This window comes from Bubalus bubalis, chromosome 21 (genome assembly GCF_019923935.1).
Source record: "Bubalus bubalis isolate 160015118507 breed Murrah chromosome 21, NDDB_SH_1, whole genome shotgun sequence".
Taxonomy (NCBI): Eukaryota; Metazoa; Chordata; class Mammalia; order Artiodactyla; family Bovidae; genus Bubalus; species Bubalus bubalis.
The window spans coordinates 39,405,335-39,423,808 of record NC_059177.1 but is presented as its reverse complement, the minus strand read 5'-3'; the positions used below and the strand labels follow the sequence as shown (position 1 = coordinate 39,423,808).

Here is an 18,474-nt window from a genome sequence, read left to right as displayed (position 1 = left end):
TCTGGGTGTTCAGTTTCTCCTGCTGGTGCTGAGAGAATCTGATGAGCTTTGGATATTCGCCGCCCCCACCTTCCCCCATATCCAGGACAGATCCAGCCTGGGCTGCTCTCTGCCTCCGCAGCGGCAGAACCTCATTCTGTTCTTCCTCGTCTTCAGCACCCGAGTGCAGCTGTGGGACTCTTCCTCAGCCTCAGACCTGCCAGTCCCCACCACTTGAAACTAGGCCCTGCTGTGATTTTAAGTCTCCATCCAGAAGGAGCTGAGTAGTTTTTTTTTTTTTTTTCCTACCCCCCCGCCCCTACCACCACCCTGCAGGATTCAAGAGACTGTGAAAGTCTCATGAAAAGGAAAAAATTTTGTGCCAAGAGAAAGAAGTGCAAACACCCTCTGTTTTCTGCCTCTAAAAGCAGGGCCTGTGGTTTCTGCTGTGTGTGTTTTTTTTTTTTTTTTTTTTTTAATGTCGTTTGACTAACCATCTCCCTACAGGCCCAAGCAAATGTGGGCAGTGCTGAGGCAGCCTCCCAGGATCCTTTGAGACTTAACTGTGATACAGTATTTATTTTCCCGTTTGCAGCATGACTATAGATTGCCTCTTTTATAGGATTTAAAACCTTCCTGTTAGATGCCCACAGGCCTCCGGCTTATATCTACCTAGTTTTGTGGTCAGCTTTCTAACTCTTACATAATCCCCAAGCATACAGCTGGGGTTTTCACTGCATTTAAATTGTTACTCAGAATTTAATGTAGTCTTTTAAAAAAGCCAACCCCTAGGTGGTTTACAAAGGTGTAAATCCAGTCTGTAAAATCCAGGAAAGGCATATATGAGTATAGTTGGCATTTAAATGTGTGTATATATATATATATATATAGGCATTTCACATATGTGTGTATTTGCAGTTGACAAAAATCAACCTCATAATTTTACACTTGGTTTTCATCCCAGGCAAGTAGATTGTTAAATATTACCAAAGTATAAAGTGATCTTTGATTTTAATCAGAAAGACTTTCTTTTTGATGCTCAAGAGCAAAGTTGTAAATGGGTGGAAAATAGTGCATTTGGTTCCCGCTGTCTACCTTTCCCCGCACTTTGATGAAGGAAGAGCTTTTATCAATACTAGGAAGACCTCAAAGAAGCTTCCTTTTTTTTCTTCTTGCTTAAAGGAAAAGACTCCTCCCTGCTCAAAAGGCAACTGTACTATACATAATTGAAAATCAGATGTAATCATTTGAAGAGGATTTGGGTAATCTGACTGCAATGACCCGTATAGTATATGTTACAGTCATGTAAATGTTACTCGATGAGAGCTAAGCTGGGCATGTCTACTTCATTAGGGTCAACTGAGGTTAGAGAAGTTTAGGGGCTTGCCTGTGATCATAAGGCCAGTACCCTGTGAACCCAGGACTGCAAGATTAATTTCTGCTCCTTTAAATAGTCTTGCCATGTACTTTCCAGGAGACACATCAGAATCTTCTGTCCAAGCACATGTCTGGTGACTGATTAGTTCTTTTAGGATCGCTTCCCCTTCTGTCTTCTGATTCTGTTTGTTCAGTCCTCAGGATTCTTTGTCTGCTTTCCAAACTTAATTTCCCAGATTGAACTTCCATCTTCTCAGGATGTAGGTGGTTCTTTAAGTAACATTTGCTTGCCATAGTTTACTAGTTCATCCATTTCTTTGTCATACACTTAACGTTCATCCCCAGAACTCAAGTGTCTTAAGTGAATCTGGGAGAATCTTTTCCAAGCTTTGGCATTTATCTGAATGAAAGATCGATACATTCTGAAATGAAACCTACAGGATTCAGATATTTGCCCAATTGTAGTTGATTTTCAGTATTGCTCTTGTGGGAAAACAGAGGGACTATCAGCGAACTTTCAATGCTATCAGTAGAAGTTAAGGGAAGAACCTATGATTCTTTACTCTTTTCAGTGTCCATTTGACTTTCCAAATCCTTGTCTAGAAGAAGTGAAACATATTTAATATTTGAATACTCACTTCAGATATTCTTTGTGTTTTCAGGAAGCAAATCCTCTGTGTTTTGGAGGAAATATGCTCTTCAGAAAGAACCATATGAATATTAATTTTCTCATTAATATGTTTAATTTTAGGGAGCCGTAAATGTACTTAGCTTTATTTCTTAAGTTTTCATTTAGCTTCAAGGTTGCATGTGTTATTATCATTAGAGTTGGAAAGGCTTCTTCTTTATCATGGAGAAAGTGAAGTTTTAGAGAAACTAAATCATATTTGAAGAAAACATTTTAGTTCCTGAAATTTTTATATCATGAGATTGTATTCATAGTAGTCAACCTATTTGAGTTAGGTTTTTAAAGGTCTGACTACTGTTACTTCTGGCTTAAACATTTTAAGAAAAGTGTTGAGCTTTCTTTTTGGAAAGAGCTCTGTTTTTCTCCCTTAATAGGAAACAGAATTGACTGATCCACTAAGTGATGTGATTGCATGTTTGAGTTGGACAATCTAAAACACACAAAGTTTGAAATTATATAGCAGTTTCTTGAGCACTTGTTTTAGGGGTAGTCTTTTCTATTTCAGTGTGCTCCTGCCTTTTCAGTTTTCTTCTCAAAATTTCATATTAATGGTCTTCCATAATAAATACTCATTATAGAATATGCCTGGTTAGTATTGTTGCTAAGAAAAGCTTAAGAGTGAGTCTCAAAGATTCATTTTAAACCCAGCAATTGGAAAGACTTAATCCTAGGTTAATCCTACAAGTATTTCCTCTTTCTCTGTGCTCATGGAAGTGAAAGGGAAAGTCGCTCAGTCATATCTGACTCTTTGCGACCCATGGACTGTATAGTTGATGGGGTTCTCCAGGCCAGAATACTGGAGTGGGTAGCCTATCCCTTCTCCAGCGGAGCTTCCCGACCCAGGAATTGAACCGGGGTCTCCTGCATTGCAGGAAGATTCTTTACCAGTGGATCTGTCTTCCTAGCAGAGCCCGATTTACCCTCCTAATTCTCAGCATTGCTCTGCACACTGGCTCCATGCTGAGATGAAATCTGCATGTCATCTTTGAATGCATGTATCTTTATTGTAGGTCATTTTATTAGGCAAAACTCTCCTGAAGGGAAGTGCAAAAAATTACTTTATTCTACGAATTTATATTTCCAGTTTGGATGGCTACTCTAACACCAGGTAGAACCATAAGCCAAGTGCAGATCAAAGCTCCTGTAACTAGAACACAGATGATCACTCTCCACCCTGGAAAATCCTGAGCTGCTTTGGTTTTATCTGAAATCAGACTTGTCTCTGGAACTTCTTTCTCAATTGTAGTAAAAGCTAAAGAACTTGTTTCCTTTCTAAGTGTTCAGCAGGAACAGGTTTGAATCCATATTTAAAATCAGTATCCTAGAAATGGAAATCTAGTTATGATACCTATGTTTGGGAGGGTCACAGGGTGCATTTGACCCCAATTCTGGGTATAAACTTTGGAGAGCATGGTTAGAATAGTGAGTAATTTAGGATCAGCAGTTCAATCCTGTATAATTTAGTGACTCAGCACAGTAATAAACCCTGGAACCTTCTGCTTCTGTGTTTCTTCTCTGCAGGAATTAAGGGCAGATAGGAAGAAAGCAAACATGAATTAATTTGATTTTTATGTGCTTAAGCAGACATAATGAGAATCTGTTGGTGTGGCAGAAGTTACCACCAATCTACATAAAAATGAATAATACTGACATTAAAAGACAGAGCATTAATTATGTTGCTGTGGCTGCAGACTTAAATCATTTCAGGGGCTCGTGCTTACACACAAGGGCCCCAAGTCCCTGAATGCTGGACATTGTGTGAAAGCTGATGAGGCAGGGGCCCTGAAACATTGCCCTGCAGTGTGACACCCCATGAAACGTGACATGGGGTGTTCCTTTCCTTGACTCTCCTTGGCACTTAATACCATCTTTTCTCAGAAACTCTAAAAAGGCTTTTGTGTTTTCGAAGAGTAGTATTGAAATGGGTTTTCCCACCCCTTTTGAATAACCAGGTACTTTTAATAGCAAGGCTATTCTTGGCATCAGTCCTTGGCCAATTTTGTGATAATTTTTTGAGCATGTTGGAGCTCACATACTCTGCGAAAAATCAGAGATCAGTTAACCAGATATTTCAGATTTCCTGTTATGAAGTCAAGGAAATGATACAAGTTACGTAAATATTTTCTGGGACCATAAGGGAACTGTTCTCTCAGGCTAAATGTACCCTTTCTAGCAAGCTAATATGAATCTCTGTCAGCTCAGGTTTTTACATTTTTCGTACTGTGCAGTTTAGATGTGAAAGGTAGTACAGTCATTTAAAAAAATCTTGAATTGGTAAGATTTATTAGAAAAATACAGTTGGTACCATGATATTTATGGTACTGGAAAAGATTAATTTCAAAATAATTTAGAAATTTAACTTGGGCCTAAGATTCAGAAGGCATCAAATATTTTATGGTGTGTTATCATCCTCAGTTTGTGAAAAGGTCCTGCATGTTATATTATTTTTTTTCCTTCATTCTGATTGCATTTTTTTCTTTTCCGAAGAACCTTACTAGTAATGGTTTTAATTCACCTGCATGTTTTGTGTTTAGAACTCAATTTTGTTATTGTGCAGTTTCAATCAATGCCAGCTTTGAAAATTTCTCTCCACTGTTTTATTTACATCTTATGTGTTCATTGTTTTTGATTGCTGTGCAGTGTTCCATGCATCCATCCAGCCCATTCTGCTTACCCATTCCCACAGGAAAAGGCCCCTTGGTTGTCTATAACTTGTGTTTTTCATTCACAGTGCTACCATGAGGATCTTTATACCTGTTGCCTTATGGACCTTTTATGTATAAAGATGTGTATGTATAGAGGTACATGGCAACACTGACTTGATGGACATGAGTTTGAGCAAAGTCCAGGAGCTGATAAAAGATGGGGAAGCCTGGTGTGCTGCAGTCCATGGGGTCGCAAAGAGTCGGACATGACTGAGCGACCGAACTGAACGTGTGTGTGTGTGTGTGTGTGTGTGTGTGTGTGTGTGTGTACTTCCCTGATGGCTCAGCAGGTAAAGAATCTGCCTCCAAGGCAGGAGACATGGGTTTGATCCCTGGATGGGACCGATCCCCTGGAGAAGGAAAATAGCTATATGTGAATGTGTGCATATTTGTGCATTTGTGTATTCATCCATCCAAAATGGGCTTCTTGAGTTTTACTATTGACTTTGGTTATTACCGAATTTCACCACAGTCAACTTGGTCCCTAGCTAAAATGACCATGCTGCTGCTGCTGCTTACTCACTTCAGCTGTGTCTGACTTTGTGTGACCCTATGGACTGCAGCACACCAGGCTTCTCTGTCCATGGGATTCTTTAGGCATGAGGACTGGAATGGGTTGCCATGCCCTCCTCCAGGGGATCTTCCTGACCCAGGGATTGAACCCCGGTCTCATTGATTGCAGTGGGATTCCTTACCGTCTGAGCCACAAGGGAAGCCCCTAGAATGATCATATCACCCTATTATGCTTTCATCCTTTGCCTGAATTTCTAATGGTTACCAACCCAGGGGGTATAAAATGGTAACTCATTCTTTTACTTCTGCCTTCCTTTTATTGCTCTTGAGGTTGAACATCATTTTATATGTTTAACCATTGCATTTTCCCCTCTTGGAAATTGCTTGCTTAAACCTATTTCTATTTTAAATTTTGTGTTTCCCTTCCTTTTCCTGGAGTAGTTACTGTATTTTCTTAACTGTGTTGAAGAAGCTGAGCATGAAGTCATTCCTGCAGCACTTGGGGCTGACTTTGTGACTGCAAGATACCCCTGAGATTAATCCAAGCCTTTCTTTTTGCCTTGAACAACCTCAGGTCTTGCTCCTCCTGTGCAGCCGCTCCTTCCATAAGCCACTGCCTTCCTGCAATGCAGCCCAGCAGAAGTGAGCAAACCCTGTCAGGTCCCTGCTTTGCTGGAAAGCTCCAGTAGCTCCCCTTGGCTTTTAGGGGAAAGGTCTGCATCTTGGCTGGGTCTCAGTGTCCCCCCTTGTTTAATCCTTGAGTCTGGTCATCCCCTATGCCTTGTTTGCAGCCCCAAGAGGCTGCTTCCTTACCCTTCCAGGGACTTCTCCGGCCCCACCTGCTGTGCCCTGTGCTCTTACTGTTGAGCTGCTCCGCCTTGATAAGGACTCCTCCTGATTTCTCACTGCATCTCCAGGAAAGCCCTCCTGTAGCCTCATAGGAGGTGAGGTCTCTCCAAGTTCCCCCATGGCAGCCTCTGCTTCCTTCTTTGAAACTCCTTCTATACCTAAGATATCTAATCCTTTTTCTGCTTAAAGACAAAAGGGTGAGGACAGAGGCATTTGGGAATTTCATGAGGTCAGTACCTGTGTCTTTGTTCTTTCCTGTTGTTTCCCAAGCATCTAACTTAGCACTTGAGACACGGAAGTGCAATTAATCTTTGTTGATACGGGAATAAAAATGGATGCACATTAAATGCAAATTTCCTGACTCTGGCTTCGTGACTCATTTTCACTAGACATTTGGATAGATTTATCCATTTGAGCCTTCTTTCAAGGCTACTTTTTCCATTTACAACATAAAATACCTTTAATTGCATTTTCCTTGTTGATCGAATATGTTTACTTAAATACATTTCTCTCTTATTAATACTAGCTATAGGTTTAATTTTCAATAGGTTTGTCTGTGCAGAGTATTAGCTTAATATCGTCACATACGGTGCTGTTGTGTCGCGGTTTGTATAATTGTTCCCCTATTTTGAAGCATTAGGTTGTCTTCAATTTCATTACTCTATAATGAAATATAATATTTCTTGGTATAAATTAATGTCTTTTTTCCCCGAGTTATTTCTTTGGAATGACTGCTTTTGAACAGCTCTTATTAAAGTCTGCTAGATCATTAAGAAAGATTGAAGTTGGTTTCATTGCTAGGCAGTGTGTACCTGTTTAGAGCTCCACCAAAATTGAGTTTTATAATTTCATTGTATTTTAATAGCTCTGAAGTGTGACTCTAAAGCTGTTTCAATTTACATTTCTTTCTCTCCTGGTAAATCTGTGCTTTTCCACCAGGGTGATTTACACCCTCTCTTTCCTCTATTTAAATTGTTGGTATGCATCCTTTGATGTCCTCCCAAAGTAATCAAATCTCTTCTTTCTGTGAGTGGCGTAAGGTACAGGTAGTCAGGACCCCATCCTGATTACTGTGTTTTAGAGTGTTTTTGGAACCTCGCAGGTGTATTTCTAAGAATATTCTCTGATACTTTTCAAAAATATGTAACAACGTACAGTCAGCTTTGGAATATGCTCCTCCTTTATGAATAATTCCCATTTAAATATAGTCATGGCCCCTTAGCACTGCTCAAACCAAACCCAAACAGTAGGGCTTCTGTTCATTTGGGTGAGAAATTTTCCCCTGAAAAGATAGAAATTCATATATCAGAGAGTGTGTTTTCTTGGTTCCCTTTTAAATGTAAAAATTATTTATGGATTTGCATTCCATCGTATCTCAGCATCATTTAGAATTAGGCTTTGCTTACTGAACTCAAACTGCAAAGCTTCACTTAAGCATGACTCAGTTACCCTTTAATGTATCAAAAAAAAAAAAAGGCAAAGGAAAAAATCCATCGGAATTTGTCATTATGATTGATTCTGGTGCACAGAAGACTGGCAGTCTTTTCCAGAACTTTCATGGTTGTTTTTTTGATCTTTGCCTTTTTGTTTGATATACTTGAATAATCTGCATAGTTTTGATATTTAATTCCCCTTATTCTTGTCAATTGGGAGCTAGGTTTGGGAGGTTGGCATTTCTTTATTCTCCATGCAGTCAGGGGTTTCTTCTAAAGCATTTAAATTATGCAGAGCCTAGAGTTATTCCAAGAGTGGTTTGCTAAGGGTATTTTGGGTTACCGGGAGGAAACGGACTACGTGGATTTGAAACAAGTCATAGCTTGATGGTTAGGTTTGAAGTTATTTTTTTCCCCCACCATTTAAAAATATTTCTTTTTCTTCTAGTTTCTTTTCTCTTTAGTGATTTCTCTCAGGCTGAAAATAACATGGACTTTTACATGTGAAAGAAGAGCTGCCATTGACAGCGGGGCAGGATGTTCACTGCACAGGAGCCCAGGGGCAGATGAGGCCGCATTTCAGAGCAAGGGGCACCTTCCCCACCTCATACAAATATACTGTGTGAAGGTATAGCCACCCTACAGATGTGTGACGTCAGCAGTTGCTAAGAGTTTTCTGGGCATTTCTATCAGGGTTTCTTTTCCTTTGTCTTTCTGCAGTCTTGCTTTCATGATCCTGCAAGAAGGGATACCCAGTGGTCTGGACCTTTTTTGTTCGTTTTTCTGTTTATAGCATATTCCTCAAGAAATTAACACCTTGACTCGATTCTTGTTGTCCTGTTCATCTAAATTCAAATCGGTGTCCTCTGTTATGTTTCTAACCTCTGAGGGAAGGCTCTCAGCTTTCAGTTCTTCCCAGTGCTTTCTTGTCACCGCTGGGAATGTCTGGTGTTTTTCAAAGCCATGTAAAATGAGAGGTATGGTCTTAAGAGAAAAGTTGAGCTCTCAGAGATTAGCCCAAAAGTTCAGCTCTCAGAGATTAGCCGAAGTCTGCTAGAGAGTTTCCTTTTGTGTCTGTGCTATAACAGAAAGAAAACTTCCTCTTTTTCCAGGCTAATTGGGTATATTTCACCGTGGGAGCACAAAGGCTCCGGTTTATTCCCTCTCTGAATAGAGACGGGGGTGGTGGCTTGCTTCTCTTCGGAGGCATTTCAGTCCCCATCTTCAGTGGATCAGGTCTCAGGCAGATGGTTCTGTCACAGACGTTAGGATCAGAAATCGGATGAAGGTCAAGATAAAGATGCCACTGATACCTGGCTTTTAAAGTCCTCTGACCCACTTTTCTTGTGTTGGAAGGAGTTCATTTTACTTGACATATCATTTCTTTGTGATTTTGCGTTGGAATCAGATATAAGGTTCATTGATGTTCTTGAAGATGAGTCTTTCACTCTAAGACCCAGTTCAAATCAGTGCCTGCAGGGATTTGAGATTTCTGCTCCTTGCTTATTTTATAGACCCGTGTTGGGGACGCTCAGCTCTGTTCAGCAGTTCGTTGCCATCTGGTTGTCATCATTGTCGAAGTCTCTTTTCCTGCTGTAAAGACAGCCGTGTAGGAGGGAGGTATCTGCCCATCCCCTTGTTTTCCTGTTTAAGCATCTGATAGTATTGTTCCTAAGTCAGAACCAGCTTTATCATCATGAATAAAGATGTTGTTCTGAAGTGACATGAGTGTCTTTCTACTTTGGAGTGAACTACCTGCCTGATTTTATTAGCTCAATCTTCTTCCTAGCTTAATACCAAGTAAAAGATGGATCCTCAAGAAAAGATGTGTTACCTTAATATTTAAATGAGTTATACAAAGATAGGGCTTCCCTAGTGACTCATACGGTAAAGAATCTGCCCGAAATGTGGGAGGCTTGGGTTCGATCTCTGGGTCGAGAAGATCTTCTGGAGAAAGGGAATGGCTTCCCACTCCAATATTGTTGCCTGGAGAATTCCATGGACAGAGGAGCCTGGAGGGCTGCAGTCCATGGAATTGCAAAGACTTGGACATGACTGAGCGACTGACACTAGAGAGATAAGGAAGTGTGTGCCTTATTGCTACCTCTGCCCTGAAGAGGAGGAGGGAAAGGGTGGGGAAGAAGATGCAGGCTTTATAAGGGATTCATTTTGGTTTCATTAAACATGACTAGATTAACTCTTTTAAAATGAAAATCTGTTTCCTACAAAATAATTTTTATGTGGACAGAATTTTAAAATGCATTTTAAGATAAAGAGCTCTATAGATTAACCCTGCCTTCCCTGCCCTTGCAGCGTGTTCTGAAGGAAGGCAGTCTTTCTCAACCACTTGGTTTGTTCCGTGTTTACAGATTATTTCAGAATATCTCTCATTTTTCTCTCATTGGCTGGAGCATGGCGGTGGTGGGAGAGTTGAACTGAAATCCTGATTAATGTATTTGTATATCTTTACCGTTCTTAGCAAGAGACGGCTTCGACTTGCAGGAAGGCGTTGTTCTGTAAATAGAGCTGCAGAATATATCTTATTTGTCATCATCTTATTATTCCTTGGACTGTTTCTAGAGATTAGCACAGCAAAGTTTGTGAATCCTTCTTCAGAAGCTATAGTTTTGGACTTTGCTGAGTGAGGCTTAATAGAAACTCCCCAACCCCAGCCCCACCAGTTCAGGGAGTGTTATTTTTCAGATAGTCTGGAAATTGAACTTAATTTTTCAACGAGAGCACTACATTTTAGGAGATGTTATTAGAGTTTCAGATCAGATCAGTCGCTCAGTAGTGTCTGACTCTTTGCGACCCCATGAATCGCAGCACGCCAGGCCTCCCTGTCCATCACCAACTCCCGGAGTTCACTCAGACTCACGTCCATCGAGTCAGTGATGCCATCCAGCCGTCTCATCCTCTGTCGTCCCCTTCTCCTCTTGCCCCCAATCCCTCCCAGCATCAGAGTCTTTTCCAATGAGTCAACTCTTCGCATGAGGTGGCCAAAGTACTGGAGTTTCAGCTTTAGCATCATTCCTTCCAAAGAAATCCCAGGGCTGATCTCCTTCAGAATGGACCAGTTGGATCTCCTTGCAGTCCAAGGGACTCTCAAGAGTCTTCTCCAACACCACAGTTCAAAAGCATCAATTCTTCGGTGCTCAGCCTTCTTCACAGTCCAACTCTCACATCCATACATAACCACAGGAAAAACCATAGCCTTGACTAGACGAACCTTTGTTGGCAAGGTAATGTCTCTGCTTTTGAATATGCTATCTAGGTTGGTCATAACTTTCCTTCCAAGAAGTAAGCGTCTTTTAATTTCATGGCTGCAGTCACCATCTGCAGTTTTTTTGGAGCCCCCAAAAATAAAGTCTGACACTGTTTCCACTGTTTCCCCATCTATTTCCCATGAAGTGATGGGACCGGATGCCATGATCTTCGTTTTCTGAATGTTGAGCTTTAAGCCAACTTTTTCACTCTCCACTTTCACTTTCATCATCAAGAGGCTTTTGAGTTCCTCTTCACTTTCTGCCATAAGGGTGGTGTCATCTGCATATCTGAGTTATTGATATTAGAGTTTATCAAGCTTCATTCATATTATCATTTGATTTAAAGTCAAATACCTAAAATTGAATGTAGCACAGTGGCAAAGAATCTGCCTGCCAGTGCCTGACGCAAAAGAGATGGGGTTCGATTGCTTGGTTGGGAAGACCCCCTGGAGTGGGAAATGAAAACCCACTCCAATATTCTTGCCTGGAAAATTCCATGGACAGGAGCCTGGTAGGCTACAGTCCATGGGATTACAAACAGTCAGACATGACTAGGCGAGTGCACACACACACACACAAAAATCTGAATAATATAGCAAATCCCACATAGTGACTCTGAATTTAAGGTAGCTTAGGTTGCTTTCACAGCTCCTAAGAGAACAGCACAAATAATCATAGCCCATTCTTGAATGAACTTGTCTAGGTTTGTGTGACTTAGCACATATAAGGGGAAAATTGTCAAGTAAACTATTCAACTGTTGATTCTTATGAATAGAATATATACAGAAAGTGCTGTAAAGTCAGATAGGAATATTATGGCACTTCAACCCTTCAGCCCAAGTTGAATCAGTTGCATTTGACATGGAAGAAATTTTAATTAACCCTTTAGTCAGGAAACTGAAGGAACATTCTTCTCTTGAGCCATTAAAAGCTGGCTCTGTGTTTTGTTGTTGTTGTTGGCATTTGTAAATTGAGTTTTTACCATGACCTAGACTTCCTTTGGGCTCTGTGTAGAGAGCCATAGTATTTCATGAAAATATAGCTTGATTCAGAACTAGGGCAGTGTTGGAAATCATTTTAGTTAGAAGATTATTATAGTTATAAATTGATTTTGAAAATCCTAATTTTAGTGCTAAGTGGCACCCTAGAGACCATCTATTTCGACCTCCGCCTCCAGTGTTTTTCATAAATAAATTCTACAGGAGAAGCTATGACAGAACTGTGTTGAGAAGAAAATCTCCTGTTCAAATCAGGCACTTTCTTTTGTGTTCTGTAACATGAAATAGTGGTATTTAGGTTCCAGATGGAGTTCTGTAGATGTTGTCTAGTTATTTCTCTTTAAATCTGTTTTGGGAGAAAACTCCCATGTAATTGCTATTATATGTTTCTGTAGATAATATATACCTTATACATCTGTATTATATATTTGTGTATATATACTGTACATTTTAATGACTAGCTTATGTTAGGCTCCATACATGTTAGAATCCCTATATATATTTAAATCTTCATCCTAGTCTGGAGCAGTATAGACACTTTTATCACGCCCATTTTTTTAAATGAAGAAACTGAAGTATAGAAGTATTAAGTAACTTGCTTTGGCATGTGATAGATCCATTTCCATTCCAAATCTCAAGCTTTTAAACACTAATTTTAAACCTCTAGCCAATACCCTGATGAGTTTAAACATTCTGAAATTTAAAAATTTAAGTCTAAAAATGTTTTTAAATTCTGAAAATGTGATGTGAAAATAACAGAACCCAGAGTGAAGGTGAAGGATGCCCTTTCCTGTGGAAAATCTTTCCTTGTGTTCTGAGCCATTCGTTCTCCTTTTAAGCCTTTGACATGTCTTTGCCCCAGTGACGCTATGGAATCAGCCGTCCGGGCTGATGGCAGATGTGTTTGGGGTCAAGGTGGCAGCCGATGCTTTCTGGGTCCCCTGCAGCTGTGCAGACAGTCTGAATCTGTGGTGGAGGTCTGCCAAGTTAGATGCGCGAGGCGCCTCCTTATGCTTCAGGAACTTACACTTTCCGCAAACCTCCTGCCCTGCAGCGGCTCACATCAGTGCATTGCTATGTCAGGCTGAATAATTCGCAGCATTTAGCACTTAAATTGGCTCATTGCAGACAATCCAATTAGAATAAAGTCTATTATCGTTCGGGTACCTTGGAATGAAATGGAGTGTTTAAGGGATGAACATGCCACATTGCCTGGCAGTCTCTCTGTGCCCAACTCATCTTCGTCTTGCAGGTTCTCTGTGTCTTGCTAGAATGACACCCTGCCTTGGTGTGAGCCGTGCATGAAGTCTGGTAACACACTTTCCTCATACAAACTTTCTCTGGATGTGTTAATATTGGGAGGATCCCGAGAGCTCCACAAACACCTCTTCAAATAGCGGTTATGTGTGTCTTGCTCACAAGGGCTGTTTAATTAAGGTTGCTTTTCAGATTGAAGTCCAGAACCAAAACAGATATTGATCCAGGAAGTGATCACACCCTGAGAAAAGACATAATGCAGCTTTCGTGATCAGTAAAATTGAGGCAAGAAAAATTTGGCTAATCAGTTTATAGCAGCAGTTCCAACCTTTTTGGCACCAGGGACCGGTTTTGTGGAAGACAATTTTTCCATGGATGGGGCTGGGGGTGGTTTTGGGATGATTCAAGCACATTACACTGAATTGTGCATGTTATTTCTGTTAGTATTATATCAGCTCCACCTCAGATCATCAGGCATTGTATCCAGGTGGTTGGGGACCCCTGATTTAACTCCTGTATTTCCCCTCCTATAGCTTGGCCAGTGATGAATGAGAAGCAGGGAAGGAATGAGTATAGAGGCAGTGTGCTGGAGACATGATTCAAGAAAGAAGCTTGACAGAAAGTCTCTGCATTGGGTGCAGAGAGAACGGCGGTTTCTAGGTATGGTGGTCGGTTTGTGGGCAGAAATTTTGATGTCAACAGCAAAGGGTGGTGCATTGTTGGGAGACTCACTTGGAAAGAAAAGTTGTTCCTAAATGATGATGTGAGGACATAGATGTATTTCTACTCATCAGGTTACAAATGAGGAAGAAGTCAATTTTTGACTGGAGATAAATATTTTTATTAATGTATTTATTTTTAATTACCCTCTGATGCATCATGGTCCTCCTTAAAAACCTGGATTTGGCATTCAGCTCTATCATTTTTTAGTTGTGTGATGTACCAGCTAGAGAGATAGCAATGAATCTTTCCCAGCTTCATCTAATGAGGAGTGTAACATCCCTCTGTACAAAGAATAGAGAAGATAGGAAATAGTATGTAAATGCCATATGCCTTTAGTAAGATCCACAAATGTCTGTCTGTCTCAGCTGTGAACTCAGAAATCACACGGACAAGGAAGATGTCTGGAATAGAGTCCTCTGCCCCTTTAAGGTTTTGAAAAGGCTGTACTTGAATTAGTCACCATGAATGGATGGGAGGCCAGGAGCGGGAAATGCCCTGCCATCCCTTGAATATGGCAGTGATTTAAACCATCTCTCTCTACCTCGCCTTTCTTTTTGTCTAACATATACTTTATATCGCTGGCCAACTGATTCTCATTGATTTCTTTTATACTGTGAGTCAAAAAGCTACCTCATTTCCTGGGGAAAGCCCAGTTCTCTAAATATCCTTTTATCCTTCTTTAAATGCTGTTAATGACTTCTTGAGGAGAACTCTACGGCTGTGAGAATGGGACTGGGAAATTTTGCAGTCTGCTCCCACACTATAATAGGTGAGTTGGTTTTTCACTTGGTCCCCAGTGGTGGAAATGCTCCTGAAAGGTCAGGGCATTGGTGCTTGTAATTCTTGTGATCCCCTGCTTTTGAAATTAGAGACCTGAACCAGAAGGGCGCTGTCCTTGGTAACCAAGGCTTTGGAGCTGCAAAGGGAGTGTTTTTAAAGGAAGTCTGGTTGACAGATAATCACTTCTCTTGCTGCATTCCAGGTGCTGTGTGGAAAGGGTTGGAAAGAAATGCAGATGTGACTGGTTGCGTGTGGTCACTTGGGAGAATGCTGTAGGCCTTTCCAAAGGAAGGGATGTAATAGAAATAGCAGGACACCTAGAGAATGGTTAAATGGTTAGTTTTAGTGTATGCCGCAGCAACTACAAAGCCAATAAAGAACCAGATCATACCCAAATTTCACTTATTCATGGACCTACTTACCCACTACTCGACTGTCATGTTAATTAAACAAGGAGGCCATGAGACTGAGGTGGCGCTGATGCCCTAGTGGCCTGTGTAGCAAACCCAAAGCCAGACCTGCACATGGCTCACGGTTGTGAAATTGACACCTAACACCAACCAATCACAAACAACTTGCTGGGCTTCAACCAATCAGTAATCTCCTTATTTTATTTCTACTTTTTCTCTGTGAAAGTCTCTCCTCAGCTCCTGCCAGTAAATATTGCCCTATATGAGTTGACTTTTGATTAAATAAACTCTTAAAATTTTTTTAATGCTTCAATTTATCTTTGAACACTACCCATTCACCTAGTATAAGAAGCAACCTTAAAAAAAAACTTTCTGCCATTGCAGCACATGGGATCTTAGTTCCCTTACCAGGGATCTAACCCACACCTCCTGTATTGGCAGAGCTGGATGTTAACTATTGGGCCACCAGGGGAATCCAGGAAAGCAACATTTTTGAATAAAAAGTTGTTACCTTTGGGACTTCCCTTGTGGTCCAGTGGCTGAAACTCGGCACTCCCAATGCAGGGGGCTCAGGTTCTATCCCTGGTCAGGGAACTAGATCCCACGGACTGCAGCTGGAGTGAGTGAGTGAGTATTGAGTGAGTAAGTTTGTGTGTTATTGTCCTGGGACCCAAGGAGAACCCGTCTTTGGAACAGACTCACTAGCCTGCACTTACTCTTTCCTGTCTGGAGCGTGTTTCCCTCTTCACCCTGTACCCTGACCTTCACCACAGGGCACGGAACTTACTCTTTCACTCAATTCTTGTCTCTGTTCAAACTTCACCTTCCCAGGAAAGCCTGCCCATAAGCCCCTGTAGGACAGTACTCCTGTCTGCTCTGTGTCATTTTCTGCACTTCCTTTAATTGTCTTCAGAGAAATTATCCCACCAGCCATTATTACCATGTTCCACTCTTAGAACTTAACCCTTTGAACCACATTTTCTTAGTGCCTAGAGTTTAGTGGGAACTGATTACATTTATTTGTTACTTAATGCTGGGCCATCAGCTCAGTCCATTTCATAAACTTGAGCCCTTTAAAACACTTTCTTTCTTTCCCCTAAACATCACAAAACTAAGCTTGTGTCTCAGAGGTGCTTAGGTTGTGACTCTGAACTGTGTAATGAGAAATAGAGGCTTTAGAGTAGTGCTAGCAGTGGGCTCAAAGATACATGGTATTTGCTGTTCCTGGGTATGTCTTTACTTCCCGAGTGGAGCTGCCAACCTTCTCCCAAAAGGAAAGGCCTCGTATCGAAACTGTCTATTTCTTATTCACGTTTCTTTGAGGAAGAGTATTGAGACATAGCCTGCCATAGATTAACGGTCCATTATATATTACTGAGATGGATGGGACAAATTGGGAGAGTAACGTTGATGTATATATGCTGCTGCTGCTGCTAAGTCACTTCAGTCGTGTCTGACTCTGTGCCACCCCATAGACGGCAGCCCACCAGGCTCCCCCGTCCCTGGGATTCTCCAGGCAAGAACACTGGAGTGGGTTGCCATTTCCTTCTCTAATGCAGGAAAGTGAAAAGTGAAAGGGAAGTCGCTCAGTCGTGTCCGACTCTTCGCGACCCCATGGACTGCAGCCCACCAGGCTTCTCCATCCATGGGATTTTCCAGGCAAGAGTGCTGGAGTGGGGTGCCATTGCCCTCTCTGTGACGTATATATACCACCATGTATAAAATAGATAGCTGGTGAGTAGCTGCTGTATAGCACAGGGAGTTCACCTCCGTGTTCTGTGATGACATTCGAGGGGTGGGATTGGGAGGTGGGAGGGAGGCTCGGGAGGAAGTGGATATATGTATCCTTACAGCTGATTCATGTTGTCCAGTAGAAACTAATAAGACTTTAAAACATCTATACTCCAATTAAAAAAAAAAACAACTATATATGACTTGTAATAACTTTTCAGGCACAGGTATATAATACAGGGTGGGGGAGACTCCTTTTTGATAATGTCAACAGTGTGTAAGGAAAGATAGAAGTAAAATTTTTAAAAGATAAAGGTTTCTAGGTAATGTATTCAATGATTTCTATGTGCTCTTTACTTTAAAAATACGAGCAATGATATATCGCTACTATCTATTGAGTATTCACCTCAACAAATGTGTAAGAGAAGTGTTAGTATTATGTCTATTTTATGGATTAGAAAACTGAGGCCAAATTATTTACCCCCATCCTTAAGCAGGAACTCTAGCCAAGTTCCAGCTCTATACTGCATGATTTTTGTTTTGTTTTGTTTTCCTTCTTCATCATTGTACTATTAGGCTACAAAAATACAGTAAAAGGAATGTATCAACTGCTAATTCTGTCAAGAAAACTTGTTATCTTTGAAAATAACTAGTAACCATCCATTTCCATCATAGCATTTTGCAACAAGATACTTGTATCATAATGTTCAGAGTCTTCTGTAAGATATCCTCTGGTAGCTCTTTTGCTGTAGGAAGTTGGGCCTTTTATCATCCTGGGATCTCCTACTTCTTTTTCCTTTTCTTCCTTTATTCAAAATTTATGTTTCCTCTTGGGCTCACAGAAGGCCGCCCGCTATTGTGTGTTCTCTCTGCTGTGGACTCAAGTTGGCTGGAGAGCGGGCCGTCCATCCTGCTGTTGGCCGAGGGACTGGCGATCATGCAAATTCTGACCTGGACTTCCAGGCCCCAGGCTGTATTGCTTCTGGATACAGTGAGACCGGATTTGGCAGCCCCATTCTGTCCTGCCTGTAACTGATCGGAGAGGAAGGAAGTGGTATTTGTGGAGGATGAAAAGCAGGTTATTGCTATTAATAGGAGGTTATATTAAGAACTGTCATTTTTAGCATAGTCTAAACACTGAATATTGAAGAGCCAGAGAAAGGACCACAAACTTGCAGATATCTTGATTAAAACATTGGAGCTTAATTACAAATTTCACAACTCATTGTGCAGCCCCTATGGGCCTGCTACTGTGCTCAGAACTGGCAGATAGTAGTAGACAAGATAGCTAAGGAGTTGATTGTCCAGCAGGGGAGGAAACTATTGAAACCGTCATGCTGGTGAAATACAGGATGGGATGAAGCATATGGGGAGTTGATTTAACGATCTAGGCCAGGGGTCAGCAAAATTCTTCTGAAGAGGGCCTGGTTATAAACACTTGAGGCTTGGAGAGCCGTATGGCCTCTGCTGCAACTTCTCATCTTTGTCACTGAGGCATAAACCTAACCATAAACAGTAGACGGATGGGCATGGTTCTGCTCTAATAAAACTTTATTTACGAAAACAGATGGCAGTCTGGATTTGGCCTGTGGCTCATAGCTTTGTGACCTTTTATCTTGGGCTCTCATGTTGCATTCATTCTGTGGTTTTCTGTACATGCCCTTTCACCTCTGTCCTTGGCTTTCAGATGGTTCTCTCGGCCCCCTGTAGCCCAGACTCACATGGCAGAGGCTGCCACAGAAGTGAAGCTGGGAGGGAAGTCCAG

The 18,474-nt window shown here is 41.2% G+C and overlaps 1 protein-coding gene across 7 annotated transcripts in view; it reads left to right on the top strand.

Moving 5' to 3' along the window:
• Positions 1-18,474, top strand: part of PTPRG (protein tyrosine phosphatase receptor type G) — a 786,384-nt gene that overhangs the window by 354,122 nt on the left and 413,788 nt on the right. The window contains exon 1 of one of the 7 annotated variants that reach the window (XM_044934034.2): positions 13,617-13,725. The exons of the other annotated variants lie outside the window; for them this stretch is intronic. Coding sequence (XP_044789969.1) covers positions 13,632-13,725 — 94 coding nt within the window. The 5' untranslated portion in view covers positions 13,617-13,631. Of the gene's footprint in view, positions 1-13,616; positions 13,726-18,474 lie in introns of those variants that run through there. 7 annotated transcript variants of the gene reach the window in all.